This window comes from Rhinichthys klamathensis, unplaced genomic scaffold (genome assembly GCF_029890125.1).
Source record: "Rhinichthys klamathensis goyatoka isolate OS25496 unplaced genomic scaffold, OSU_Roscu_1.1 h1tg000152l_1, whole genome shotgun sequence".
Classification (NCBI taxonomy): domain Eukaryota; kingdom Metazoa; phylum Chordata; class Actinopteri; order Cypriniformes; family Leuciscidae; genus Rhinichthys; species Rhinichthys klamathensis.
Genome location: NW_026606687.1, coordinates 1,385,837 through 1,411,255, shown reverse-complemented (window position 1 = coordinate 1,411,255; position 25,419 = coordinate 1,385,837). Strand labels below are relative to the sequence as shown.

The following is a 25,419-nucleotide window of genomic DNA, read 5'->3' as shown; positions in this document are numbered from 1 at the left end:
GAAATAGAATCTTTTTTTTTTCTAACATTATAAATGTACTAAGTCATTTTTCTATGTAATGACAATAAATGGTGACCACATCATGACAAGCCTTTAAAAAAAATATACATTTAAAAAAATATTCCCAGTCTAAGCCAATTCAAAAGTTTTATATGAGTAACAGAATTATAAATGTTATTATGAAACACTCAAATGCTACAAGAATTACATTTCAGGTAAAAATGACTTCACACAAGGCTATCATATGACTCCAGAACAGTTTATGAACCTATGACCCACTTTCATGATGGTTTAACATGTAAGGTTTATCAACTTGTGAAGCATTATTAAATCCATGAGAGGAAAAAACTAGGACATTTTTAAAATGTCTTTGTGTTCCAAAGCAGAAAGCCATAAGTGGATGTTCTGTCATTAGCTACTCACATTCATGTCTTTCCAAACACTTGATATGCAACACAAACCTATGCAAATTCCTTCCAAATTATTTGCAAGAAAAAACAGAATCAATTCAAATGATGACTTATCACAGATCTTTTATTTGTCAAAAAAGAAAAAAAGTTGGAGTTAAAAAACAGACTGAAGGATAGAGGGAGAGTCTGGTATATCTGCTGAGGGTCAGTCACATTACATTAAACAGAGATCGCATCAGCCAAGCTTTTTTACAGCGGTAGTTTGACATATTTTCCCACAAATTCTTAGAGATTAAACTTCCTTAGAATGCATCTAGATATGCATGTTTGGAGTTGGGCCATCAGTAACAGTTCAGCAATAAAAATGAGTTAAATGTGGATAGACCATGGCACCCAAGCATTTTAAAGGGGAAAAAAAGATTCAAAAGTGGAAGGAGGAAATTTCAAATGAAACGAAGGGGACTGGTTCTATAGTAACCAGCTGCTGAGGGGTGGCTAGTACCATCTATAATCTTCTTCAAGACACATCTGAAAATAAAGAGACAATAATCAGCATTTGGATCAACTGAAATCAGCTAAATTATTTTTAACTGCAAAAAAAACAACAACATTATGACAGAATGTTAATTGCTTGCTTATAGAGGAAGTTAATATACTTACAGCTTGCAGGCCTGGCACCATATCTTCGCATAATCTGATCCTGTGTGAATTTCACGAAGGACTCATATTGTTCTTAAGGGGAAAAAGGAAGAGAAACGGCATGTTAAGAAAACCAGAAACATGACAATGTAGCATGGGGGTGATAAATATTGATCCTAATCAAAGAAATAGACCTTATGTCTATTGAGCTGCAACACTGTCTACACCGGACGCGGCCGTTATTGCTCGCGTCGCAACAGCGGTTTACCCTAGACGCGAAAAAGCGCCCGCTACAAAGCAGAATGGGGCATCAGTTTACTGTCGGAGATTTGTCGCTCGCGCAACTCATTTTAATCAACGTTTCATCAACCAATTGCCTGGATTTAATAAATAAGAAGTAAATTAGCAGACGATATAATCAGGACTTTTCAGCTGCACGCTTTCCCTAGTCATCAAAAGTTTACACAATACGTGACAGAGGCTGGTAGCAGAGAAATCAATTCTGTGAATTAAACTGCGCAAATCAAAAGTAATAGGCAACTACCAACCGGATGAAGAAGGGTTGGCTCTCAACAGAACAAAATATTCATTTTATTTTATATGTTCGCATTTATGAGGAAAAAACTATGTTACGGATGTGACAAGCTCTGAAAGCGGCACTAAAGTGCTTTAAAACTTTCACATAGACCTCAAACAGAAAGCACTAAGCCTTTCATTAAAGTGAATTTCGTTTTGTATTAATTGTATCTTAATTTTAATCAATGTTTCATAAACCAATTGCCTGGATTTAATAAATAAGTAGTAAATATAGCGGACAATAGATAATCTCGACACGGAGGCGCCGGCGCGTGACCTGCAACTTGTCTCAAATGAACCGAAACTCAGCGTATAGACCTGAGAAATATATCTATTGAAATGTTTACTTTTAAACAGAACAATTCAAAACGAAAGACAGACTGCTCTCTGCTGTAATCCGTATGAAATGTGCATTTCTCTCTGGCGTGCTCACTGAAGATCGCGAGTCAGCGTTGTCAACTTTGTAGCGACACTGACTGAAAACACTTGTTTATTAATCAGTCCTTCCAGAAAAACGCGGAGTTTTTTTGTGATTGTTGCGGGCAAAAATCCTTGATTATGCGGCCCGTTTTCTTTAAAAATGCGATGGAATATGCGGAATATTTATGCAATTTTTTGCAATGAAATTGCGGGAACTTGCAAAAACTGCGCTTTGATGAAAAAGAGAAAAAAAGTGATTCCCCCAACACCCTGTTCTCACTAGGCTACTACCTTAATGTAAAGAGTCCTTTCTTATTACTTCCTATGATAAGCAAGCATATACATCACAGAAAGTGCTGGAATATTTAATTTCTCATTTTTTTTTATTTTAGACTGTAACGAGTGGAAATAAGGTGTGGCCCCTTTAAGAGCTGCGCGCTCCCTGTTGAACTGTCTGCAGTATTATATTGTATGTGCCATGCGCCTCGAACACCCCATGTGTGCGGGTAATTTCTGTTTGATGCTACTTTTATCTTATTTTGTTTATTAAGTAACGATGTGGACGGTAGAACGTGTGACAGACAGTTACGAGTTCGATTTGGGAATAAAGTGCGAGTTGTGAGATGCCAATCGCCTCTGTGAGTCTGTCTGGCCTCTGCAATAACTTCAGCTGTGAGCTATCCCTATTTTTCTTCCCGACACAACGTGTTACAAGACCTTAATAAACACATCAAACTTACAAAACATTGCTGAGTCAAACAAGTTATGTAGCTTTTTTTTGCTCAAGAAACAGGGTTTGGATGAAAACGGTCTTGATAATTATCGGCCTATCTCTAAGCTTTCATTTTTGTCTAAACTTTTAGAAAAAGTTGTATATTCACAATTGATCTCCTTTTTGAATGCAGCTAAACTAACAGAACCTCTTCAATCTGGTTTCTCTGCCCATCATAGCACTGAGTCTGCTTTGCTTAAAGTATTAAATGACATTTTGCTTGCAGCGGATAGTGGTAAAAATTCAGTTCTGCTGCTTCTTGATCTTACAGCTGCATTTGATACAGTTGATCATGATATTCTTCTCTGCCGGTTAGAAAATTTGTTTGGTATTCGTGGTATCGTTTTGCAGTGGTTTAATTCATATCTTAGAGACAGGTTTTTTTTTCTGTTGAGTTGGGTAAGTTTTCTTCGTCTGTTGCTCCTATTATCTGTGGAGTGCCTCAAGGATCCATTTTAGGGCCACTCCTTTTTAATTTATATATGCGACCTTTGGGAGACATTATTAGGAGACATAAAGTTGCATTTCTTCTATATGCTGATGATACCCAGCTGTACATACCTTTGAAAGCTGGCGATACCATTCAACCCTTATTGGCCTGCTTAGGGGACATTAAAAATTGGCTTTCCAACAACTTTCTTAGACTTAATGAAAATAAAACGGAAGTAATCGTCTTTGGCCCCTCTAAGTCAAGAAGTTGTCTTGTAAATGAGCTCGGCAACCACTTCCCCTCAGTCTCCTCCCAGGTCAGGAATCTTGGTGTCATTATGGACTCTGAACTCTGTTTAACTAAACAAATTAATGCAGTTGTCAAAAACAGTTTTTATCAGTTACGGATAATTTCGAGACTGAAATCATTTTTAAGTCTTAATGATCTGGAGAAAGTCATTCATGCTTTTATTACTTCACGTCTCGACTACTGCAATTCATTATACTTGGGTCTTCCTCAGTCATCCATTGCACGCTTACAGATGGTACAAAATGCTGCTGCTAGGTTGTTGACTGGGGCAAAGAAAACAGATCACATTACACCGGTTTTGGCCTCTCTTCATTGGCTTCCTGTCTATTTCAGAATTCAATTTAAAATTTTGTTGTTTGTTTATAAAGCTCTCAATGGTCAAGCTCCGTCTTATCTCTCAGATCATCTTATTCCCTTTTCATCCTCCAGATCATTAAGATCTTCTGATAGAGCTCTCTTAGTTGTCCCTCGTTCACACCTAAAGACAAAGGGTGATAGGGCTTTTTCTATTGCGGCCCCCCGACTCTGGAACCAACTACCAATGGACATTCGTCTTGCAACGTCTATCACAACCTTTAAAATGAAGTTGAAAACTTATTTTTATTCCCAGGCATTTTAAAATTTTTATGTTTCATTGTTTATTGTATCGTATGTGTTGTTTATTTCATTTTATTCTTTGACTTTGTTCAGCGCTTTGGTCAGCTTTGCTGTGATAAATGTGCTATATAAATAAAATTTTACTTACTACTTACTTACTTACTTACTATGTAGCTTTACTAGAGGAATATGCTACAACTTCAGTAAAAATGAATAAATTAAATTTAAAAAATAAAGTGTGCTCCTGTTTTACAGCTTTTCGATGATGTTCACGTCGCGTAATTACGTCACTTCATAACGTTCCCATGACAACAGGGGGAAACGGCTGCTCTTGTGTGAAGCAAACGCAACATTTTCCAACTTTCTGCTAAGATATATGTGACTTTTTTACGACGAAAATGCAGGGGTTATGAAATCATGCAAGCCCCGCATATTTTGCGCGGAAATCAGCAATTTATGCGGCGAAATTGCGGAGTATTTAAAAAAATGCGACCCCCGCATAAATATGCGGACTTTGGCTGATTATGCATTAAATTCAGCGATCGCATAATCGCGTTTTTCTGGAGGGACTGAATTAAAATGTCTCCTTGCTATATTTGATGTATTCACTAGGGGTGTAAATCGGACAGTTCATCACGATACGATACGATATCGATTCTCTCAGCCAGCGATACGATTATTGCCGATACCTCAAAAAATTCCGCGATACGATTACGATTCGATTCGATTCAGGGTTATCAATCGATTTATCGATATTTAGATATTATGTGCCAAGTTTACACAACCAGTTACGTTTATTAACTCACAAATGCATCTAAAAATATATGAAAGTTTAATTAAACTCTTTGAAAATTGCACACCCTCTCCCAATTGGGACATTTACAAGTTGTTTGTTACAAGTTACAAGTAAAAACAAAGTTATCTGTTTTTGCAAATGAACTAACAGAAGAGGTTGTTTTGATTAAGTAATAATAACAAAAAAAAAATACAGGTAAATTATTAAATTAAAGTGCATTAAAAGTATTTTTTTATATATATAGGCTATAGCTATATATTTTTTGTGTGTGGAAAAAAGCAGATAACTCCACATTTCATGTTTCAGAGTTAAACAAAGCCTAGTAATTGCTACGATACTTAATAAAACACTTAATCTTTGTAATGTTAATCTCCTCAGCTGACATCTAGACGCCTGTCAAACTTTGTTGTTGTGAATAACGTACACGCGATACAGAGAGCTTTTCCCTCACCACTAACCTGCTGTTTTAGCAAGATTCCGTGAAAAAGTTTCAGATCTTATATCCTTTTATGCCCCGAAGAAGATATCACAGGTTCATCAAGTTCGTTGAAATCCATCCTCGATCACTTTTAATCAGCTTTGACGAAACTCCTCTCAGCTAGCGCGTCTTTTCAAAGTGACTAGCAGGCTTGTCACCTGACCTGAATACTGCGCACTGTTTCACAAACAAGGGTGCTTGTCGTTTCTGCTGTAAAAGATGAACTCGCGATGCCTTGACAGTGGAAAATACCGGCTTTTGTGACAAAGGGTTCAGTCAATCTTGTCAGGCGTCTATTTCAGCTGAGAAAAATTACGTGAGGATGTGGAGAGTGTCAAAATAAAGGTACCGTATAATCGATATTTTATGTGTGGCATCGATGCATCGTATCGTTAGACTTTTGATCGATGTATCGATCCATATCGATGTATTGTTACACCCCTAGTATTCACAATCATTACTTTTGCCAGTTCATTGTGACAGCATTTATGTGCTTTATTGGCATCGCCGTCCTTACATGAATCACCGCACCCGCATTTTAAAAAAATATTCATTTATCAGCCATTATAAATGCAGATACCGATAGTTAGGAAAATGCCTAACATCGGCCAGCCGATATATCGGTCGGGCTCTAGTTTATTCTAATGAGAAAGGCATGAACTCGATAAAACTAACACACCACTGTGTGGAACCTGCCATTTGTTGTACCTGCAAGCTTTGTGTTCAGTATCTGTTCGTACTCTTCACGCATCTTCTCCTCGTGATCTTTGATAAGGCGCTCGCACAAATAGCCAACCTGCCTCAGCGTGAACAGTGGGGTATCCTTCTTCAATGTTGAGGCACCTAAAAAACACACAACTCTGAATATGCATTCTTGACCATGTCACTTTACATTCAATTTGCAAAATATCTATAGGAATCGATAAGAATCGGAATAGTTAAAATTCAAATGATACCCAATCCTACTCACTTAGGCTGCATTTATTTGATCTAAAGTATAGTAAAAAACAGCATACTGTAAATCTTTATTTTAATATATTTAAAATGTATTTTATTCTGGTGAAGTTATTTTGAATTGTAGAGTTTTCAGTGTCACATGATCCTTTAGAAATTATTCTAATATGCTAATTTGTTTCTTAAACATTTATAATCATTATCAATGCTGAAAACAGTGCTGCTTAATATTTTTTGTGGAAACAATGATTTTTTTTTTAAAGATTCTTTAAGAATATAAAGTCCAAAAGAGTGTAACAAATGTCTGTAACTAATTTCTTTTTTTTTTTTTTTATCTTATGGACCCCAAACTTTTGAACGGCAGCGTTTACTAAAACGCTTGAGCCAAGCCAAGCACTTTACAACTTACAATTTCCATTTGAATAAAAATCATCAGTAAAGAATCTTAGCTGTTGATTTTAAAGTGCTCACAGCTTTTATAAGTACTAAACAGCATGTTTTGAGTGGTTTCCTCTCCTTGCTTTATATCACACTCTATGGCCACCATCATCATGGGCTCTCATCTTCATGACAAATCACAATGTTTGCTTTGCAAGACTGTTTGCATATGGTCAAATTGTGCTTCAAAATCTATAAACCAATTTTGATCTGTTACTTTTGCATTTTCTGCATTTTCAAACTCGCCGGCATCAAGAATCAAAAAGCATTCGACATTACTGACGACAAACTCGACACACTGCATCTTCACAATGCACATTTGAAATTAAAGCCAGGAGCCCAATCCTGTTCCTAGAGAGATTCTGTCCAGCAAAAAGCAGCTCCAACCCTAATCAAATACACCTAAAAATATTCAAGAACACTTAATTACAGACAGGTGTGCTGGAACTCTGTGGGAAGGCAGATCTCCAGGAACAGGATTGGGCATCCCAGGTCTAAACAAAAGGTTGATAAATGGTTTAAGCATCTCAATGGACATGGTTTTCAGTGGACTGACCTGTGGGAGAGCTGGGGGAGGTAAGGGCGGGACTGGAGCTCTGGATATCAGTGGAGCTGCACGGCTCAGTCTGGTTGAAGGCCCCTTCTAACTGCCGTCGCCTCTGATAGCGGCTGTACTCCTGACGAATGTTCTGGAAGATCTGTTCTGTTGGGGTCAAAGGAAGACAAAATCAAGAGAAAGATGTTAATTCAGCTTACATAAAAAAAAGAAAAAAAGATTTCCGTCAAATATTCAATCTAATTATTATTCGAAAAATAAAAATGCTAATCAAATTTTGCTACATGTTGCTTTGCTGGCGTAAATGGCAGTGAAACCCTAAAGCATGCAAACTAAAACTCAGTTATAACTGAATGCACTAGGTGGCGCTGTGGAGCTTGTTAAGTTGATTGTATTTGATCACAGAATATCGTCAACTGCTCCAAGTACAGCGAAGTTTGGAATTACTTTGATAAAAAAAATAACTAAATGACTTCACAAAACTTTAGATCAAATGGATCAACGTGTGGAAACATTGTCAGGTGAAACGGAGTTATCATTAGGGCTGTTACCTTAATGAAATTTGGCTGACAAACAATAGCAATTATGCAGATTAATTGTCTGTTTTAGGGATTTGTCATGCATTTGTGCGATTCGTTCCTTAAATAATTGTGATAAATTACATTTTTTTAAATGATCATTTTGCAGTGCAAGACTACAGTTAACGCCATAATTTATTCAATTCAGTAAATAACAGATATATTACAACAAACTGGCCAATAACAGAAGGCTATAAATGTATCATTCGTGTATATATATATATATATAGGCTGGCCCGAATACCTTTTTTTGAGCTTCGGTAGTAATGAACATCAAATATTCGAAGCTTCAGAATCTCAATATGTCTGTCCGTTTGCATTGATTATTTCGAGAACCGTTCATCCAAATGACTTCAGAAGGGAGTGCAGTGCCGTATTTGGTGCAATATAGATAGACAGGCGAGACACGTTCAGAATTAATCAACTTTTAATAAACTACAGAACAGCGCGAGCGGGAAGCGGCGCGCCTCACGCGAGCAGGGCTTATATGCTCCGAGAATGGACACTGCACTAGTGATATAAAACACAGGTCTTTTAACTTAAGCAATATTTTTAATAAGGTATAGTCTTATAATATTTCTCTCACTGACAAAGTAGGGTAGATTTAAATAAAAAACTAAATTTAAGAAAAAACTAAATTGACATGACATCCCAGTAAAATCTCAAAGTCTCCTATATTTCGCAGTAGATTTTATATATATAAATAATCTACTGCGAAATATAGGAGAGATAAATAATATATGAAAAAAAACCTACAAAGTTTGCTAGGCCAAAAAGACCTAGCAAACTTTGTAGGTTTTTTTTCACATGCTTTTGCAACAGTACGCGGCATGCGAGGACGTTTTGTTGCTTTGTCGACCAAAGTGCAAGCGCAGCGGCGCGCACGCCGCGATCGAAGTTCAAAATAGTTAAACTTTTGCCGCTGTGACGATTACCAGCGCGGCCAATAGATATGGGGGCATCCAAAAAGTTTTGAAAACTGCCGTAGCGCCACGCATTCCGTGTCCTGTCTGAAAGTAAAACTACAACACACTGGATCTAGCTAGACCGGAAACTAAACAGGCATGCCGCACACACTTGTTTGGGCTTGCGCGCCGGCCAAATAGTTGGTTAACGTTACGTTTTGAGTGGATGACGAGCGCGAGACGCCGAAATGGATGCCAATAAGATTCTGAATGGAAAGTTTACTTTTAAAAAGTTGCCAAATGGTTCCATTGACAACACCAAAGTGATGTGTGTTTTGTCGTTGTGAACTGAGCTATCATCATCGCAGCACGTCCAGTCTGAAATACCACTTGATGGCCAAGCACACACACAGCTGATGCGAATTCTCCGCCCCCTCGTCAATATCAGGACCTCTCAGTATTCCTTTTTACCCTTTTATTGATGGACAGTGTTACATTGTGTGAGATTATTTGCTCCAAGTGAGAATGTTAGTGTGAAATTGAACAGTATATGCCAATGTTGTTTACAATAAAAAAACATTTGCACAAAGCAAGCCGATCCACTTTTCCATGTTGATAAGAGCATTAAAATGAGAAAAAAACATTAATGCGATTAAATATTTTATTTGTTTGACAGCACTAATAATAATATATATATATATATATATATATATATAAGGGGTGTAACATAGGGCTGTGTAGGGCTATAGCTAAAAAAAAATTATCACAATATAATGTTTCATATCTTTCGTTATCTATAATTATTGACTTTTTATAACCTTTTTTAAGACAAGTAGAAAAGTTTGAATTTAAAACACTTTTTTAAAATGTATCCACATTATTAAGGCAAACAAATTATATTAGTTTTAGCAGTCAAAAACAAAATAAAATGTACACTGATACAAAATGATACAAAAATATCTTCTTTATGTCTTATATTAAGATAAGATAAAGCTCTTGAACTTAAAATGTTACAAAATGTGCGCTCTGGTCAGTGGGAACAGCACGAACCAATGGCAGCCAATAGCTTGCGAGTAAGCCTCAGCACTGTATGTCTGTGCAGTAGCACTGCGTTATTTTATAAAGGCTTCAGTATTTCGGAGAAAGGAGTTTTCCCCCCCATTGAAGACTTTGATCCCGACTCAGCCATACAGCATCAGAGCGAGGAGGCCAGATTTCATGGAAAGATGAGATATTCTCCTTCTCATCTTCAAGTTGGGTCTTTCTCTTCTTGGCTCACTTTGCATGTAATGAGTCTATATAATATATTAGTTTCACCTTTTAAGTTGAATTACTGAACTAAATGAACTTTTGCACGATATTCTAATTTTTCGAGTTTCACCTGTATGAGGTGAAGAAAAACAGTAGCAATCACCGGCTTTACTTCAGCAGGCGCACACAATGCACAGAGGATATCCTGCTTCCAGCATGGGTCCCATGACGAATAGTGTGAAGAAATAAGTTTCACTTCAGTTTTACAATCAACCACAATGGTACACTGACAACGTCACTAACACACATGCTACATTAGGGGAAAAATGGGATGCGGGTTAGTTTCGTTTGGCTTTGTGGAGGGTCAGGTTTATATCTGGTAACCGAATCTGGGTGACGGGACTGCAATGCGGAGGGCAGCAATGCAACCAGGAACCTCCAGAGTCCCTTTCTAGAAAAACTGGGTTGCGTTTAATCCCCCGTCCAAATCTTTAACACCAGCAGATGACTCAAAACGGATTATTAGAAACCTGCATGACGTCCATGAGCCAAACTCTTTAAAATGATATTCAATAATAGTCTTAATTCATCGCAAAAGTGAGTATTTGGAGTTGATCGTCTCAGCTTCCTGAATGTAGGTCATTTAAAGCTTCAAGGGTGGACAAACACCAGGGCACATCTATCTGCTGCGCCTGCATCCCTTATCTTGGGTGTGGAGCTCAGAGTTTCCCCCCTTCTGAAGGCATCGGCCTTCAAATAACTAAAGGATGAAAAAAAATGTAAAAACCATAGACCGTAAAAAAAAAAAAACGTCCGTGACGTCACACGTAGGTTTCTGAAGAGCATTTAAGCCAAAACTGGGCGGAGCCGGCCCTCGCCATCTTGGCAGTGCTTCACTGCACGTCACTCCTGGATAACCGAAAATGGGCAAAGAGGTGGGACGTGGGTGGAGCTGAGGTGCCTGGTTGCTGAAACCACACCCACCTAGCTCGACGTGATCAAGTTCTCAGTACCGTCGCAAGGGGTGTGCCAAGTGTGCGACCGCACAGGGCCTCGCGCTAAAGTGACAGCTGACTTCATGTAAAGCCAATAGTTAAAGTTCATGTTTTTGCCCTTAGAAATATTATAATAGTTAAAAGACATCGCTAAAAGTGAGACTGTATCGTGATGCTTGTTAAAAAAAAAAAAATACAAACAGCAGTAAGCTGAGGTGACATGACGGCTAACATCAGACAAACTGCTAGTAGTGACAGCAACGGCAATCCACCTGTCACTCAAGTGGCCACACCCTTAATTATGCAGAACTTTAAGGCTTAATATAATTTAAACGGATGAGTTATAAAACAAATTATAACTCATCCGTTTAAAACGGCATGATAGGCCTATTAAACTCGATTTTCTAAACATTTATTCTTTTGTTTTTATGCATCGATGCAGAATCGTTCACATAGGCATCGTGATGATGCATCTTAGAAACGAATACATTTCTTGGCTTTATCAAGGAGTGGCTGCTATCTAGGGCTGCAACAAACGATTATTTTGATAATCGATTAATCTAACGATTATTAGAACGATTAATCGACTAATCGTTGATTATTTCGCAGACTAATCAGTAAGTTTGGAACGATTATTCAGCTTTTCCAATTAGTTAAAACATTGAGTTATACATATTCTAACTATAATATAAAAAAATAAAATCACTTCAGCTTTTGAAATAGTTGTTTTAATGAACTTTGAGCCAACTAAACAGGTCATTCTCTTTAAGTTTTCAGATTTCGGTCCAACTCAAATCACACACAAATGCTCTCTAAGCATTGTTTAATAGGCCCACTGCTTTTCTTAGAACTGAAACAGAAAAAGGGACATTTACTTCAGGACACAAAGAATGGTAAAATATTAATTTGCAAACAATTATTATAAGAATAAAATTACAATCTTTTTTTACATGACAATTGAGCTGACAGAGATGTTCTCATTCACCTTTTAATTTATAGTATGATAAAGTAACTGCCATGATATTCTTCCTATATCATAGGAAGGATATAACATCTCGTTTTGTAAGTCTTCATGATTATTGAACAAAATACAGGCAAGTGATAAGACTATAATAATACCTAATATACTAATAGTGTTAGAATAATAAAAACAGCCCTGACTCCTAAGCTCTATCAAGCTTTATTCTATGCAAAATAAGTCATCACATTACTGTAATTATATTACTATTGATAATATTATTACTATTATTAGTAGTATTGCATTCTCTAATAAAGAGAGATTTACCGCTGGTTAGTAACGTTAAGCTCCAGCTGGAGAACACTCACTTCTCACCGGCTCCTCTTGTGCCGGGATGTTTCCTCTTGCACACATGCATGTTGTGCTCCCGTGAAAAGCAAGTTCCGCCTTGCATGTATTAAACACGACAGCATTCTTGATTTGAAGTTTTGTGAAACTTTCCCAAACCTAAACCTTGCTAGTTCGGATTCGTTTGCACTGTCATAATTCGCGCTGTGTTTTCTTCTACCGCAATAGCATTTGTAAGGGCTGCACTACACTCTAGCGCTACAGCGCCGTAGCGGTCAAATCTCGGGATTGCAGGCCCTTACATTAGGTCACGTGAGATCAAACGACTACTCGACAACAAAGATATTTGTCGACAAATATTTATTGTCGACGTTGTCGACAACGTCGACTAATCGTTGCAGCCCTACTGCTATCTTGATGCTAATGCATTCCAGCGAAGCAGGCAGTGTGGCTACAACCTAACAGAGTGCTTTAGCTGCATTGTAAACACAGGAAGTCTCCTCTGCAGTTTCATCTGATCAGCTTTGCATGGCCAATAAAGAGGTGTTATGCGGAAGGACAACCAAACCCAGTGTTCACTCTAGAAATGGGTATACCAGAACCAAAGACTCACTATTGAGTTGTACAAATCCTGTAATAAGGGTTTTTGTACCGTATTTTCCGCACTATACGGCGCACCGGATTATAAGGCGCACCTTCAATGAATGACCTATTTTAGAACATTTTTCATATATAGGGCGCACCGGATTATAAGGCGCATAAGATACTGCAGTCAAACGTTTGACTGGGTTTGCGTTATGCATCCACTAGATGTCAACAAATGTCAACAAAACAGTCAGATAAAGTCAAACTTTATTAAGCGTTCTGACAACTCCGTTCACTCCCATGGTAACGTTGTTCAAACGTTAAAGGAAAACTCCGGTCAATTTTAACATTGAGCTCATTTTTTGTAAATTTGGAGTGCTGTCAGTACAGATAACAACGACAAAAACCGGTGTTGCCTACACCGTGTTATCCTCTTTTTAAAATTTGCACCCTGTTGACTTAAACGGGACAAGTTTTAAACCTGCTTTTAGCCTCTTAACAACCTTAATGTGTCATTACAAGTGCACAGCCATGTGAGTGAACACGGTGAATCTGACTGCACATACCCGTATTTTCTTGCTGTTTTCGGTCGAAGTCCACAGTAGGCGATTGTCGAGTGCGCGCGATCATTGGTAACTAAGCAACAGTGGAGACTCAGACTGTCAGCTGTCAGCCGATGACGGTGCTGTGAGGTGTTCTGAGAATATCAGCTCAAATGGATAGTTCTTCCGAATCAGATGTTGAACACACGGAGGAGGTTTGATCGCGCGTGCGCGAACTCGACAATCAACTACTGTGGACTTCGACCGAAAACAGGAAGTAAATACGGGTATGTGAGCCGGCTGAATAAAGAGATTATTCCTGCCTTCGTGAAAGCTCGGATCACAGTTGAGACTGATATATCAGCCCAGACATCCACGATCCATTGGCAGATAGTGGAGTAAGTCGCTCGGCGCTGTCTCCCCGTCTTGGTGAACGTGTGTTCACCATCCATATATAAGGCGCTCCGGATTATAAGGCGCACTGTCGTTTTTTGAGAAAATTAAAGGCTTTTAAGTGCGCCTTATAGTGCGGAAAATACGGTAACAATAGAGCAGGAGTGTCCAATCCCTGATCTTGGAGGCCCACTGTCCTGTAGAATTTAGCTCCAACCCCAATTAAACACAGCTGAAACAGCTAATCAAGATCTAGGCATACTAGAAACTTCCAGGCAGGGGTGCGTTTCCCGTACAACGACGTAACTCGATGCTTCACTACCATAGTACGATGCATCGTTGAAGAAATCAACTAGCTAGTCACGACTGTTTCCCAAAACCATATTGTCGCAAAGTGGTCGTTCAACCACGTTGGTTTATGACGTCACACACGTGGTGGAGTAATAACTTATTTTAATGAAACTGTTTGAGATCGAATTAATGCTAGATGTTTTGATATAAATTACAGACATAGTATCTGAGGAATATTTCTCATTTTTCTCAGTTATTTCGCTTTATTTCCAGATTCAATCATAGGCTCGTTCTTACATCGTAGAGCACGTTCGCACATGCTCAGTCTTCAAAAACGGTGCTTCAAAACTCTTGACAAACTCGAAGACGTAAATGACATTTGTATGTATTCTAAATAAAAGACACAGGATGTACTGAATTTCAGCTTGCTTATTTTGCTCAAGATAAGGATTTATTAATGTCCACATGTCATGCAATCTAGAAACTCTGCTTCTAACCACAGCTCGAGGGCTGTCGTTCCAACCACACAACTTTGCGATGCTGTTTGTGAATGTTCGTTGGAACGATGGTTTCGGGAAACATCGACTCGTTGAACTATGCTGATAACGACGGAACTTGCGACCACAGTTGGTTAACGATGCTTTCGGGAAACGCACCCCGGGTTTGTTAAGGCAAGTAGGAGCTAAACTCTGCAGGACAGTGGCCCTCCAGGACACAGTTTGGAAACCCCTACAATAGAGGTACTAACATGTTGACAACAGTGTTGCTAATCTAGATTGAAAGGTTTCAGTCCAAAACAGACCAAAAAAAATAAAAATTAGCCAGACTTAATGGGACAGTTTCCCCAAAAATGAAAATGCTTTATTTACAAATCGTGTCTGTGCACCATGTATGGAAAACATCTGCCAGTCATGTTACTTTACAGCAGTGAATAATGCATTTCTATGGACACAACATCTGGAAAATAGCATAGAACTGCTGTGGGAAAAGTGCATGACCCAAGTTGATCTAAACATGAGAATGTGTCATATTACACGCTTCAAACAAAAGCATATTTTAACACGGCTTGCCCTGTCATGTGCTTTGATGGATGTGCGTGCTGTTTAATGTTTGAGACGCGTTTTCCTCAATGCATAACTTATTGTATTTGAAATCTTAATGGGTTATTTCACACTTCCTAATGGTTTAGCTCACAATTACCTGTTAATTTTAGAAAATTATTTTGCAAATGCTTGCCTGACAGGACAGTAAGACTTCAGTGAACTAGCCAGGCAGACGGAGTACAATCAAATAGAAGTTCAATAATTCTGACTAAAATACTTTAAAATATGTATCGTTAAACGTTAAAGGCAACATGCAACAACAACTTTGTAAATAATGGATTAAAATATTTTTAAATCACACATGGATTTTTCCATTAAATTAAAGAATATCTAATCTGCAATAAATAATTGTTAGTTGAAGCCCTACTGCAGAAGAAAAATCTAAAAAGTTGAATAAAACAAGGATGAGAAAAATAAGAAATTTAATTTGTGTGAACTAACTCATTAAGTTTTCACATCACACAATAATCCGTTTTAGAAACAAATAGAGAAAGATACAAACTTAGTCAATGGGCAATGCCAGACCCCTTGAACAACAGGTAAATCCCTCCGCCTGTATCAAATGCTGAGACTAGGTCCAACAGGTTACTTAGCAACTGTAACCTTATATGGTCAAACCAAGCAATCAATCACTGTGGCTTCCTGAGAGAGGATGGGGAGCGATTCAAGGCCTAAAAGCACAGAACAGGGATAATACAACTACAATGGAGGTGTGGGATGAACTGGACTGGGGGAGGGGAGTGTAAGTGGGAGTAGAGTTGAGGCGTCTCATTCACAACACTGTCGAGGCTTTGAGGGAATTTAAAAAACCCAAACTGGCAGGAAGTGCCCTCAAGCCCAAGGTGTGTTCCTGCAGGGAGCTTGATTCGCTTTGTTTAGGATTTGGTGTTACAGACGTTAATTATTCTGAAGCAAAAAGCTTTTGTGTTTGAATGTTAGACGAGTTATCACAGCACAAACAGGGTCAAGCAACTTCAGACATGGCTTGAAATAACAGACGCAGGCTCGTAATAAGAAACTATGAGCTGCTGATGGAAGACTATTTTATGAAGATTCTATTCAAAACCAAATGTGCCTAAATTAGGATGATAAAGAGGGTTGTTCTATGAAAGCAAAGGGGCCATTTGGTTTTACAAAGGCAAAACTACTAAACACCAAATTGGGCTTTAAAGGGATAGTTCACTTTGAAATAAATGTTTGGTATGTTTTAGCTTACCTCAAGGGCATCCAAGATGTAGGTGTCTTTGTTTCCGCAGTAGTTTCAATTTTGATATTTTTAGGTCAAACCGTTCTTGTCTGTCAGTCATATAATGCAGGTCTATGGTCACCACCTCAAAGAGCATGCACAGAGATGTCCAAATTAAACATGATTTAATGACTCGTAAATGTAAGTACACATTGATGGCCTAAGACACAAAACGAGCGGTTTGTGTGAGAAAACGAACAGTATTTATATCGTTTTTACCTCTTGTAACAACAGCCACGTCCAAGTGATCTGAGGGCGTGTCTTAGGCCATCAATGTGTACTTACATTTACGAGTCATTAAATCATGTTTCATTTGGACTTCTCTGTGCATGCTCTTTGAGGTGGTGACCATAGACCTGCATTATATGACTGACAGACAAGAACGGTTTGACCTAAAAATATCAAAATTGAAACTACTGCGGAAACAAAGACACCTACATCTTGGATGCCCTTGAGGTAAGCTAAAACATACCAAAAATTAATTTCAAAGTGAACTATCCCTTTAAGGCCAGTCACATTCCATCAGTCCTTCCAGAAAAACACCGAGTTTTTTTGTGATTGTTGTGGGCAAAAATCCTTGATTACGCGGCCCGTTTTCTTTTAAAATGCGATGGAATATGCGGGATATTTATGCAATTTTTTGCGATGAAATTGCGGGAACTTGCAAAAACTGCGGTTTGATGAAAAAGAGAAAAAAAAAGTGATTCCCCAACACCCTGTTCTCACTAGGCTACTACCTTAATGTAAAGAGTCCTTTCTTATTACTTCCTATGATAAGCAAGCATATACATCACAAAGTGCTGGAAATATTTAATTTCTCAACTTGTTTTATTTCAGACTGTAACGAGTGGAAATAAGGTGTGGCCCCTTTGAAAGGGTCACTCCACCCATTTGCATTAAGCTTTCCATTGTTAGAAACCCAGTCATACTATTGAATGGTCGTGCAACACTCTCTCATTTTTCCCTGAGACGAGAGAAATCTGCTATTTACCTTTTTCACTTCCTCCTACAATGACGCAAAAATCGTCATTTTACGTCATTGTAGGAGGAAGTGTAAGAGGGGGGGATTTCTGTAAAGACTACAAGCACTAGTTCACACCCTTTCAAACCCGCCCATAGGGGGTTAGACCTAATGCGCTAACAGAGCTATCACAGATCAGTGGGTGGGACTTCACTTGTAGATACTGAAATCAATATCAGCCATCTTGTTTATAAGCTAAGCTAACAAACAAGCGCTGTGGAGATAGGGCTGGGCGATAAAACGATAACGATAATTATCGCGATATAATTTCTCGATAAAACGATATCAAGAGTTCGATAAATGTTCGATAATGTTTATGCGCCAAAAGCGGAACGAAACTCATTTGAACTGCGCGCGCCTCACGGACTGTTTATCCGCTCGGCTCAAAGTCCAAACGGCAGCGCGAGCTCACTAGAGCAGACGCGTTTCCTCTTATTGGCCTCGCTCACGAGATCCAGTGACAAGCGCTTCAGTTCAGCGAAGAACACAAATGTTTAAAGGCAGATGAAACACCGCTGACAAACAGGAGAAACACTGCGCGCAACGATAGTGTCAGAATCTGAATTGATACTGAATCCATTTAGCCTACCATGGATTTACTGTAAGGTTAGCCTAGTAATATTAACTGCACCATGAAATGTGGGATATACATATTGAATTGTATAATATTATTAATGTAGACAATGTATTAAATGACTAATGGAATATAATTACAGTATTTAATAATGTATTTAACTTTTAGGCTACTGTTTTTCATACAAATACCATAGAAACCATAAAGTTACATTTTGCCATGATAGTGAGGTGCTAAGTTATAGGCTATGCCTGGTTTTATCTGTGGTTGTCATGATCTAAATGCATGATACTGGATGACCAATGGTTTTTAATAAAACTCAAACAGTCAGAATATTACATTTTACCAAATAAAAATGTGATGTTACATTTTTTTTTTTTAAACAGATGTTACTGTTTTTGTTAATGAACATACATTTAACATAGTAGTATTAGCTTGAGTTAGGATGCTTTACTGTCAACTCACTGTCAAATATGCATTTCGAGACAAAACATGTAATTTGAATATTGCAGCATAAACTGCAAACTGTGCTGAAGAAATATTTTTCTATTCAGATATTAATTTTGTTAAGGAAAAATGACAAATGTTTGAATGTTCTACCTCAGATTTGTGAAATGTTCACCTGTTTGGCAAGTGTTTGTCATGATATGTTCTGACAATAAAGAGTAGTTTAAAACCACAATTAACGCTCTGGTTTATACAACTTTCACTTAGGAGCAAAAATCTGCCTTTAAACGGTTATCGTGATAATTATCGATATCGACTGATATAAAAAAAAATATCGTGATAATTTTTTTGGCCCATATCGCCCAGCCCTATGTGGAGATAGGAAGTAACGACAATGACGGAAGAAACTAAACATGATATGGAAGTAGAGGATTTTGAAATTTTGCTGCTCGAATCCGCTGTTCGTGGCTATCTTTACGAGCCGCAATATAGTGAAGAGCAGCTGAGCCTGATGGAGGAACAGGAGGCGGCCGCCTGTCGCGGACGAGGAGCCCGGACTGGGTCAAGCTGGGCGGACTGCTGGTGCCTGTGCTCTCGCTGTACGCTACGGACACAGATAGAGTCCGTCTGCTGCAGAGAATTTCAACGATAGCAATTTCTCCTGGACGAAATCTCTGAATCAGACGAGCACACGGATGTTTGTGTTGTGATGTGAACCATCCTAGTGTCGCACCGCATATGTTCTGACGGAACATCCAGGTATCATGCAATAATTCACCATATAGAAAGAAATACAAACGAGGAGTAATTCACTAATGAGTTTGCCAATGTAACGGGGTTCGTTGTTGCGGGAAGAAGGAGGCGGGAACCGGCGCACATTTAAACATTTTAATAGTAAAATAAACAAATACAAAACAAAAGTATAAGCCAGCTGGCCACACACAACAGAAACAAAAAATCAGGCCTGTTCCTTTTGTGCTTCCGCTCCTCCGTGAGAGATATGAGACCGCTGCGTCTCACAGGTGTCATTCATTATCACTCGCGCCGTCCTCTCACGTCCCTCGCCCTCGTCCTGCTCGCCACAGCCAACTAACTAGACATTTTGTGTGAAATGAATTTAAAAACTCTTTTGGCAGCTAGCCTTGTAGACGGATTTCTAGTTTCGGATTTTCAAACAGAGAGTGATTTCTCTGTTTGCGCTGTTCTGGATTAGTGGGAGTGGCTTGCGGAGCTGTGCAACGTGGTGCATTGTGGGAGTTGTTGTCTTACATACAAATGCGCCCTAAAGTTATTTTCTGTCTTTTCTCGGTCAAGAGGGCACCAAATTCAAAATTTCTTTTACATTTCGACTACATACATAACCCACTTTCAATAAAGATTAATGTTGAAATGGGTGGAGTGACCCTTTAAGAGCCGCGCGCTCCCCGTTGAACTGTCTGCAGTATTATATTGTATGTGCCATGCGCCTCGAACACCCCATGTGTGCGGGTAATTTCTGTTTGATGCTACTTTTATCTTATTTTGTTTATTAAGTAACGATGTGGACGGTAGAACGTGTGACAGACACTTACGAGTTCGATTTGGGAATAAAGTGCGAGTTGTGAGATGCCAAACGCCTCCGTGAGTCTGTCTGGCCTCTGCAATAACTTCAGCTGTGAGCTATCCCTATTTTTCTTCCCGACACAACGCGTTACAAGACCTTAATAAACACGTCAAACTTACAAAACATTGATGAGTCAAACAAGTTCTGTAGCTTTACTAGAGGAATATGCTACAACTTCAGTAAAAATGAATAAATGAAATCTTAAAAATAAAGTGTGCTCCTGTTTTACAGCTTTTCGATGATGTTCACGTCGCGTAATTACCTCACTTCATAACGTTCCCATGGCAACAGGGGGAAATGGATGCTCTTGTGTGAAGCAAACGCAACATTTTCCAACTTTCTGCTAAGATGTGACTTTTTTGCTACGAAAATGCAGGGGTTATGAAATCATGCAAGCCCCGCATATTTTGCGCGGAAATCAGCAATTTATGCGGCGAAATTGCGGAGTATTTGAAAAAAAATGCAACCCCCGCATAAACATGCGGACTTTGGCTGATTATGCATTGAATTCAGCGATCGCAAAATCGCGTTTTTCTGGAGGGACTGATTCCATCCTTGCCATTTTAACAAGGGCACTGATGGGCAGGCTTGGAAACAAAGAACAAGCCCCAAAAACAACAACTACAAAAAACACTAAACCCAATGATTTTAGTGATGTTTGTCTAGCTAGTGTCATGCAAAATCTTAACCCCCAGGAAACCAAAACAATTCCATTGGCTGAAAGAACATAAAATGTCTACTCTATATGGTGCCCGATTAGAAATCCTACAAAATGTACTTTGTCATTTAACTTTGTAAGTACGACTTTTAAAATTCCGTCACAAATCACTTAATATAAACAGTTAAAGACAATTTCTTTTTTCTTCAGGTAGCTCACGTTTAATCAAATGATTATTTGATTTTGTTTGTAAACCACCACTGTTATCAGCATATTTGCCAGCTAACTTGGCATATGATACTAACGATTAACCTGCTAGCTTAGCATAGTCACACACAGGTCACTCACTATAATCCCACCAGTATTGTACCATTTTGATAACCTAGAAAAAGATACAAGGCATTATAAATGGCAACCTCTTGGGGTCCGAGGGGAACCAGCAAAAACACATGCATCATTCAGAGTGATTAGTGAATTAGTCACCATGAAATAGACAATTCTTTTCTTTATGGAACATTACAGTTTATTATAAATTATTTATCTGTGCACTTTTTTTTTAATCGGTTATCTGCAAAAATGCTTACTGATAATTTTCCCAGGTTGCATCCATTACTACAGCAGTACGAGAGCAGTCAAATGTTTAATGTCACGATTGTTCCAATCTATTTGCATTAGTTTATATCCAGCTGGTCACTTTTATGTATTAGTTATCCAGCAAAGTTGTATATTTAAAGCTAATGAAGTGAGAAAGCAAACTGTATGGCTGGCCATGCAGGTCATTTCAGTTCTTTATCAACTCAACACTTGTTATTTTGATTAGTTAATCATCAATAGTTCTAAAATAGAAGCATATAACATGTGAGAGACCATATATGCGTGTCTAATTTCAATGCAATGGCCTTTATGTAGATATTTGGATATGGTGCCAATGCCTGGCCATCTTTAAGCATAACTGTTCGGATTTATATGAAATGGTAACACTTTACAATAAGATTCCATTTCTAACATTAAGGATAATAAATGCTGTAGAAGTATTGTTCCTTGTCAGATTGTTAATTTCAACAATCAATAATACATTTTAAAGTTGTATCTGTTAACTTTAGTTAATATACTATGAACTAACATGAATAAATCAAGGTATGATATTTAATATTTATACATTTCATTAAAAAAGTAGTCAATTTTAAAAACTCTGACTTATTAATCAAACAAGTGTGGTCCAACCTAGTTATCGTTATCAGTTATCTGTAAAATTCAATATTGGTCGACCTCTACTCAATCTTTTATCACAACAACTTCCCCTCCCACTTGCAATGACATCTTATCTCTGATGACGCGTTTACAATAGTAAACAACAAACCCATGATCCAATCAATTCCAGATGGACGAAAAAATCCCACCCTACATTTTTTTTCTTGTTCAAGATTCAGATTCACTTGAATATACGTCACAATAGGGAATAACAGTAGGGCTGCCCCCTAATAGTAGACTAGACATTAGCCATCAAGAGGCTTAGTTGACCAAATTTTAATTAGTCGTTTAGTCACAGGAAAAAAAAAAAACCTCCACAGGAATTGGTAAAGTCCCACAGTCCGATGGATAGATCGTAATTATGGCCCTATCCCAAATGACACACTTCATGCACTTACAATGGATGCTGTGTACGTGTGTCCGATAAGTCCACAAGACCGCAGGGTGTCCGATTTGTCAGGGTGTCCGATTTCAGGTTTCAGAAGGGCGTTCGTATGCGCCCCCCTTTGCGGTCGATATGTGCCCTCGATGCGCACTTTTGCAGAGCCCACACTGAAGCGAGATCCGCAGCAGACTTCTTCCCGACAGTCAAAGCGGTGTTATGTCACGAAAGTGCGGACTCGTAGGAAGACCGCAAGTGTTTAGGGTGCCATTTGGGACAGGGGCAATGTCAGGCAGGAAATGTTCACCTTTCATTCATCGACATCAAACATGGCTTATCATTTGAAACATGCAAGTAGTAGCTTAACATTAGCTACTTTACATGCTCGCTCTCTATAACATTAATTAGAAGCTAAATAAATGTGGGCTTTTTTGAGGCGCATTTCCAAGTGATCGTGCGGAGTGTGGAAGCTAAATTAGTACAGCGCTTCCTGCATGACATGTTTTACTTAACATGCATTTCTCTATATGCGTCGAAAGTGACTTAGTGGTTTAGTGTTTACCTCTAATGTAGAACAATGTTACATAGAATATTATATCTCAACCCTGAAACTCAAATCATCAAACGTGCGACTAGTCGACTAATGCCTTTCTTAAATTAACGACTAGGCTATTAGTTGACTAGAAAAATCTTTAGTCAGGGGCAGAACTAAATAAAAGACCATTACAACTTCCGTTTAATGCCAACTGTAATGCCTGTTCTGTTTCTAATCTGCTTGTCACTGGGAAAAGTCAAACAATATTTTCATGTTCTTTGAAATGCATAGCGAATGCAGAAAAGACTAAATACAAGAGTACAAGATGAGAACCAGTTCTGGATTCTTCCCCTGCTATTCACTGTCGCTTAGTGAATTTGTGAGTGCCACCAAGTCGTAGTTCTATGTAAGAGCAGTGCTAAGGAAAAGACAGAGATTAGAGATCTGTTAAAAAAAATTGCACTGACAGCATAAAAACGTTGGTCTGAAGTTCTGAACAGATATTTATAGCACTGAATTTCCATCTTGGTGTTAACAGGCCTTTAATCTTAAACACCAAATATATACTCCAAAGATTGTGGAATCATTCAAAATCAGAAACTAAATCATCAGTTTTCTTATATTCTCAATCCTACTAATGTGGATGCAAACTCTGTACAGTCCATAATTAAGAAATAAACGATGATGGCAAAGTGATATAGTTTGCTCTGAACTTTACTTTTGTCATTTATGTCACTCATAGTTTAACTTACCCATTTAGTCAATGTGGCGTCTTTGATCATTTTTTTTTTACAGGAGATAAAAGCTGTAACGTTAACTTAACGTTAGCTGTTTTAAAAGCGCCAAACAGGATTTAGGCGTGTTCGCCAAGTGGTCCAAAATTTTCGGATAAAAGCAGTGCAAGTAAGTTACACAAACAGACTATATTAAATACGCACGGCTTTACCGAAATTATCAATGTTAAAAATCAAATTACTGGAAGTTTGTTTGACGTGGAGACATTTAGCCTGGGTTATTTTATGTATATATGCACACATAATATGAACACTTGCGTTTTTAAATACTATTGTTAAATCGAAAATAAATAACGCCAATCCACCCTTGCGCACATATCCACCTTTCCTCTTTGTTTGGTCATACTGGTTCAATCCTGCTGGTAAACTAACTGGCTGAACGCAGAGATAAATGTTCACCATCCAGGCCAGAGCCAGGCGTTTGTAGAAAACATTGTCATGTGTATTGTTTTCGGTAGTAATGTTCGATGGCTATGTGTGTGTTCACACTAAGCCATGGGAGTTAAATGAAGCTCTGTGTCAGCTAGTCTGTATTAGCGGCCGCTTTCAGCCTAGCTAGTCGAGCTCAAAACAGCTATTCATCCAAACTGCATAATTACCGGTAACTACAGTCCATACCAACTACCCACCACAACCATACCATCCATTAAGAAACGGCATTACACATTCAAATCGTTACTCAAAGCAGCTTGGTGGGGGGGATTAAATTAACGGACTGTCGAAATTCAAAAATCCACTAGCTGGTTAGCTGAGATTAAACAACCCCCATTCCCCTCCTCCATGTCAAACAACCCAACGTTAAATGGCGAGAATCAAGCATTTTTCTCACCTGGAGTTAGCCTGTGTTCTCCAACCATTGACTGGGGCGACATCGAGTGTGCCGGGCTCTCTGTTGACGGGCGAAGACCGCATCTCTGCGGGGAAGGAGTAGTCGGAGTCCCCGGTAGAGGATTGCACCTCCTTCGCTTGGGGGACTGCGGGCTGAGAAGGGCCTCAAACTCCATAGATCGCTTCAACGTCGCGCCACAAGCCATGATCGCTGACTTAATGAGACAATAAACAACAACGGTAAAATAACAACTTTTTTGATAATAAAATACTTAGATTTCCTTCTCTAATTCGACTTTTTCAGGGGGTTTTATTGAGCTTCGCACGATATCGGCGGCCCCCCCTCTGTTCGCACACCGGTTTAAACACCAAGTGCCAGATTTGTAGCAAAAATGCTAAAACGACACAGCCGAGGACTGTACCATTCACTGAGAGACGGGGGGCCGAATGTTATAAACGAGTTTGTTTTTTCTCAAATAAAGTTATATCATAACTTATTTTGTTTACTAAGCAACAAAAAAATTCATGTGGTTTAAAATATCTTGCAAAAATATAAGCTATATGTTAATTAATTTTTTACTTTATAAGTAAATCTACTACAGTAGTAATCGTCACAACCCGTGAGTAGTGGATTATGTTAATGCCCTCTCTCAACATAGTTTCCAGTGATGTGCAGCTCCAAATCAAAACGATTTTTATTAATAATGAAAGTGATAGTTATACTTACTCGGGTTTATGCTTGCTATTGTTTATCTT

General features: G+C 38.5%; 1 protein-coding gene across 1 annotated transcript; it reads right to left on the bottom strand.

The window, feature by feature from the left end:
* Positions 1-516: 516 nt before the first annotated feature.
* On the bottom strand, positions 517-25,044 carry akirin1 (akirin 1). The gene is made up of 5 exons (XM_056258529.1): positions 24,665-25,044; positions 7,376-7,522; positions 6,136-6,270; positions 1,071-1,142; positions 517-938 (listed from the first exon to the last, which is right to left on the bottom strand). Exons 1-5 carry the CDS (start codon positions 24,867-24,869, stop codon positions 928-930), a joined length of 570 nt encoding a protein of 189 aa, XP_056114504.1. The 5' UTR covers positions 24,870-25,044; the 3' UTR covers positions 517-927.
* Positions 25,045-25,419: the final 375 nt, after the last annotated feature.

Coding starts and splice junctions, on each gene's coding strand:
- akirin1 (XM_056258529.1), bottom strand. CDS start 24,869: ATGGCTTGTGGCGCGACGTTGAAGCGATCTATGGAGTTTGAGGCCCTT. Junction 7,523..24,664: donor AGAACACAGGCTAACTCCAG/GTGAGAAAAATG, acceptor TGACCCCAACAG/AACAGATCTTCCAGAACATT. Junction 6,271..7,375: donor CTCCCCCAGCTCTCCCACAG/GTCAGTCCACTG, acceptor TGTGTTTTTTAG/GTGCCTCAACATTGAAGAAG.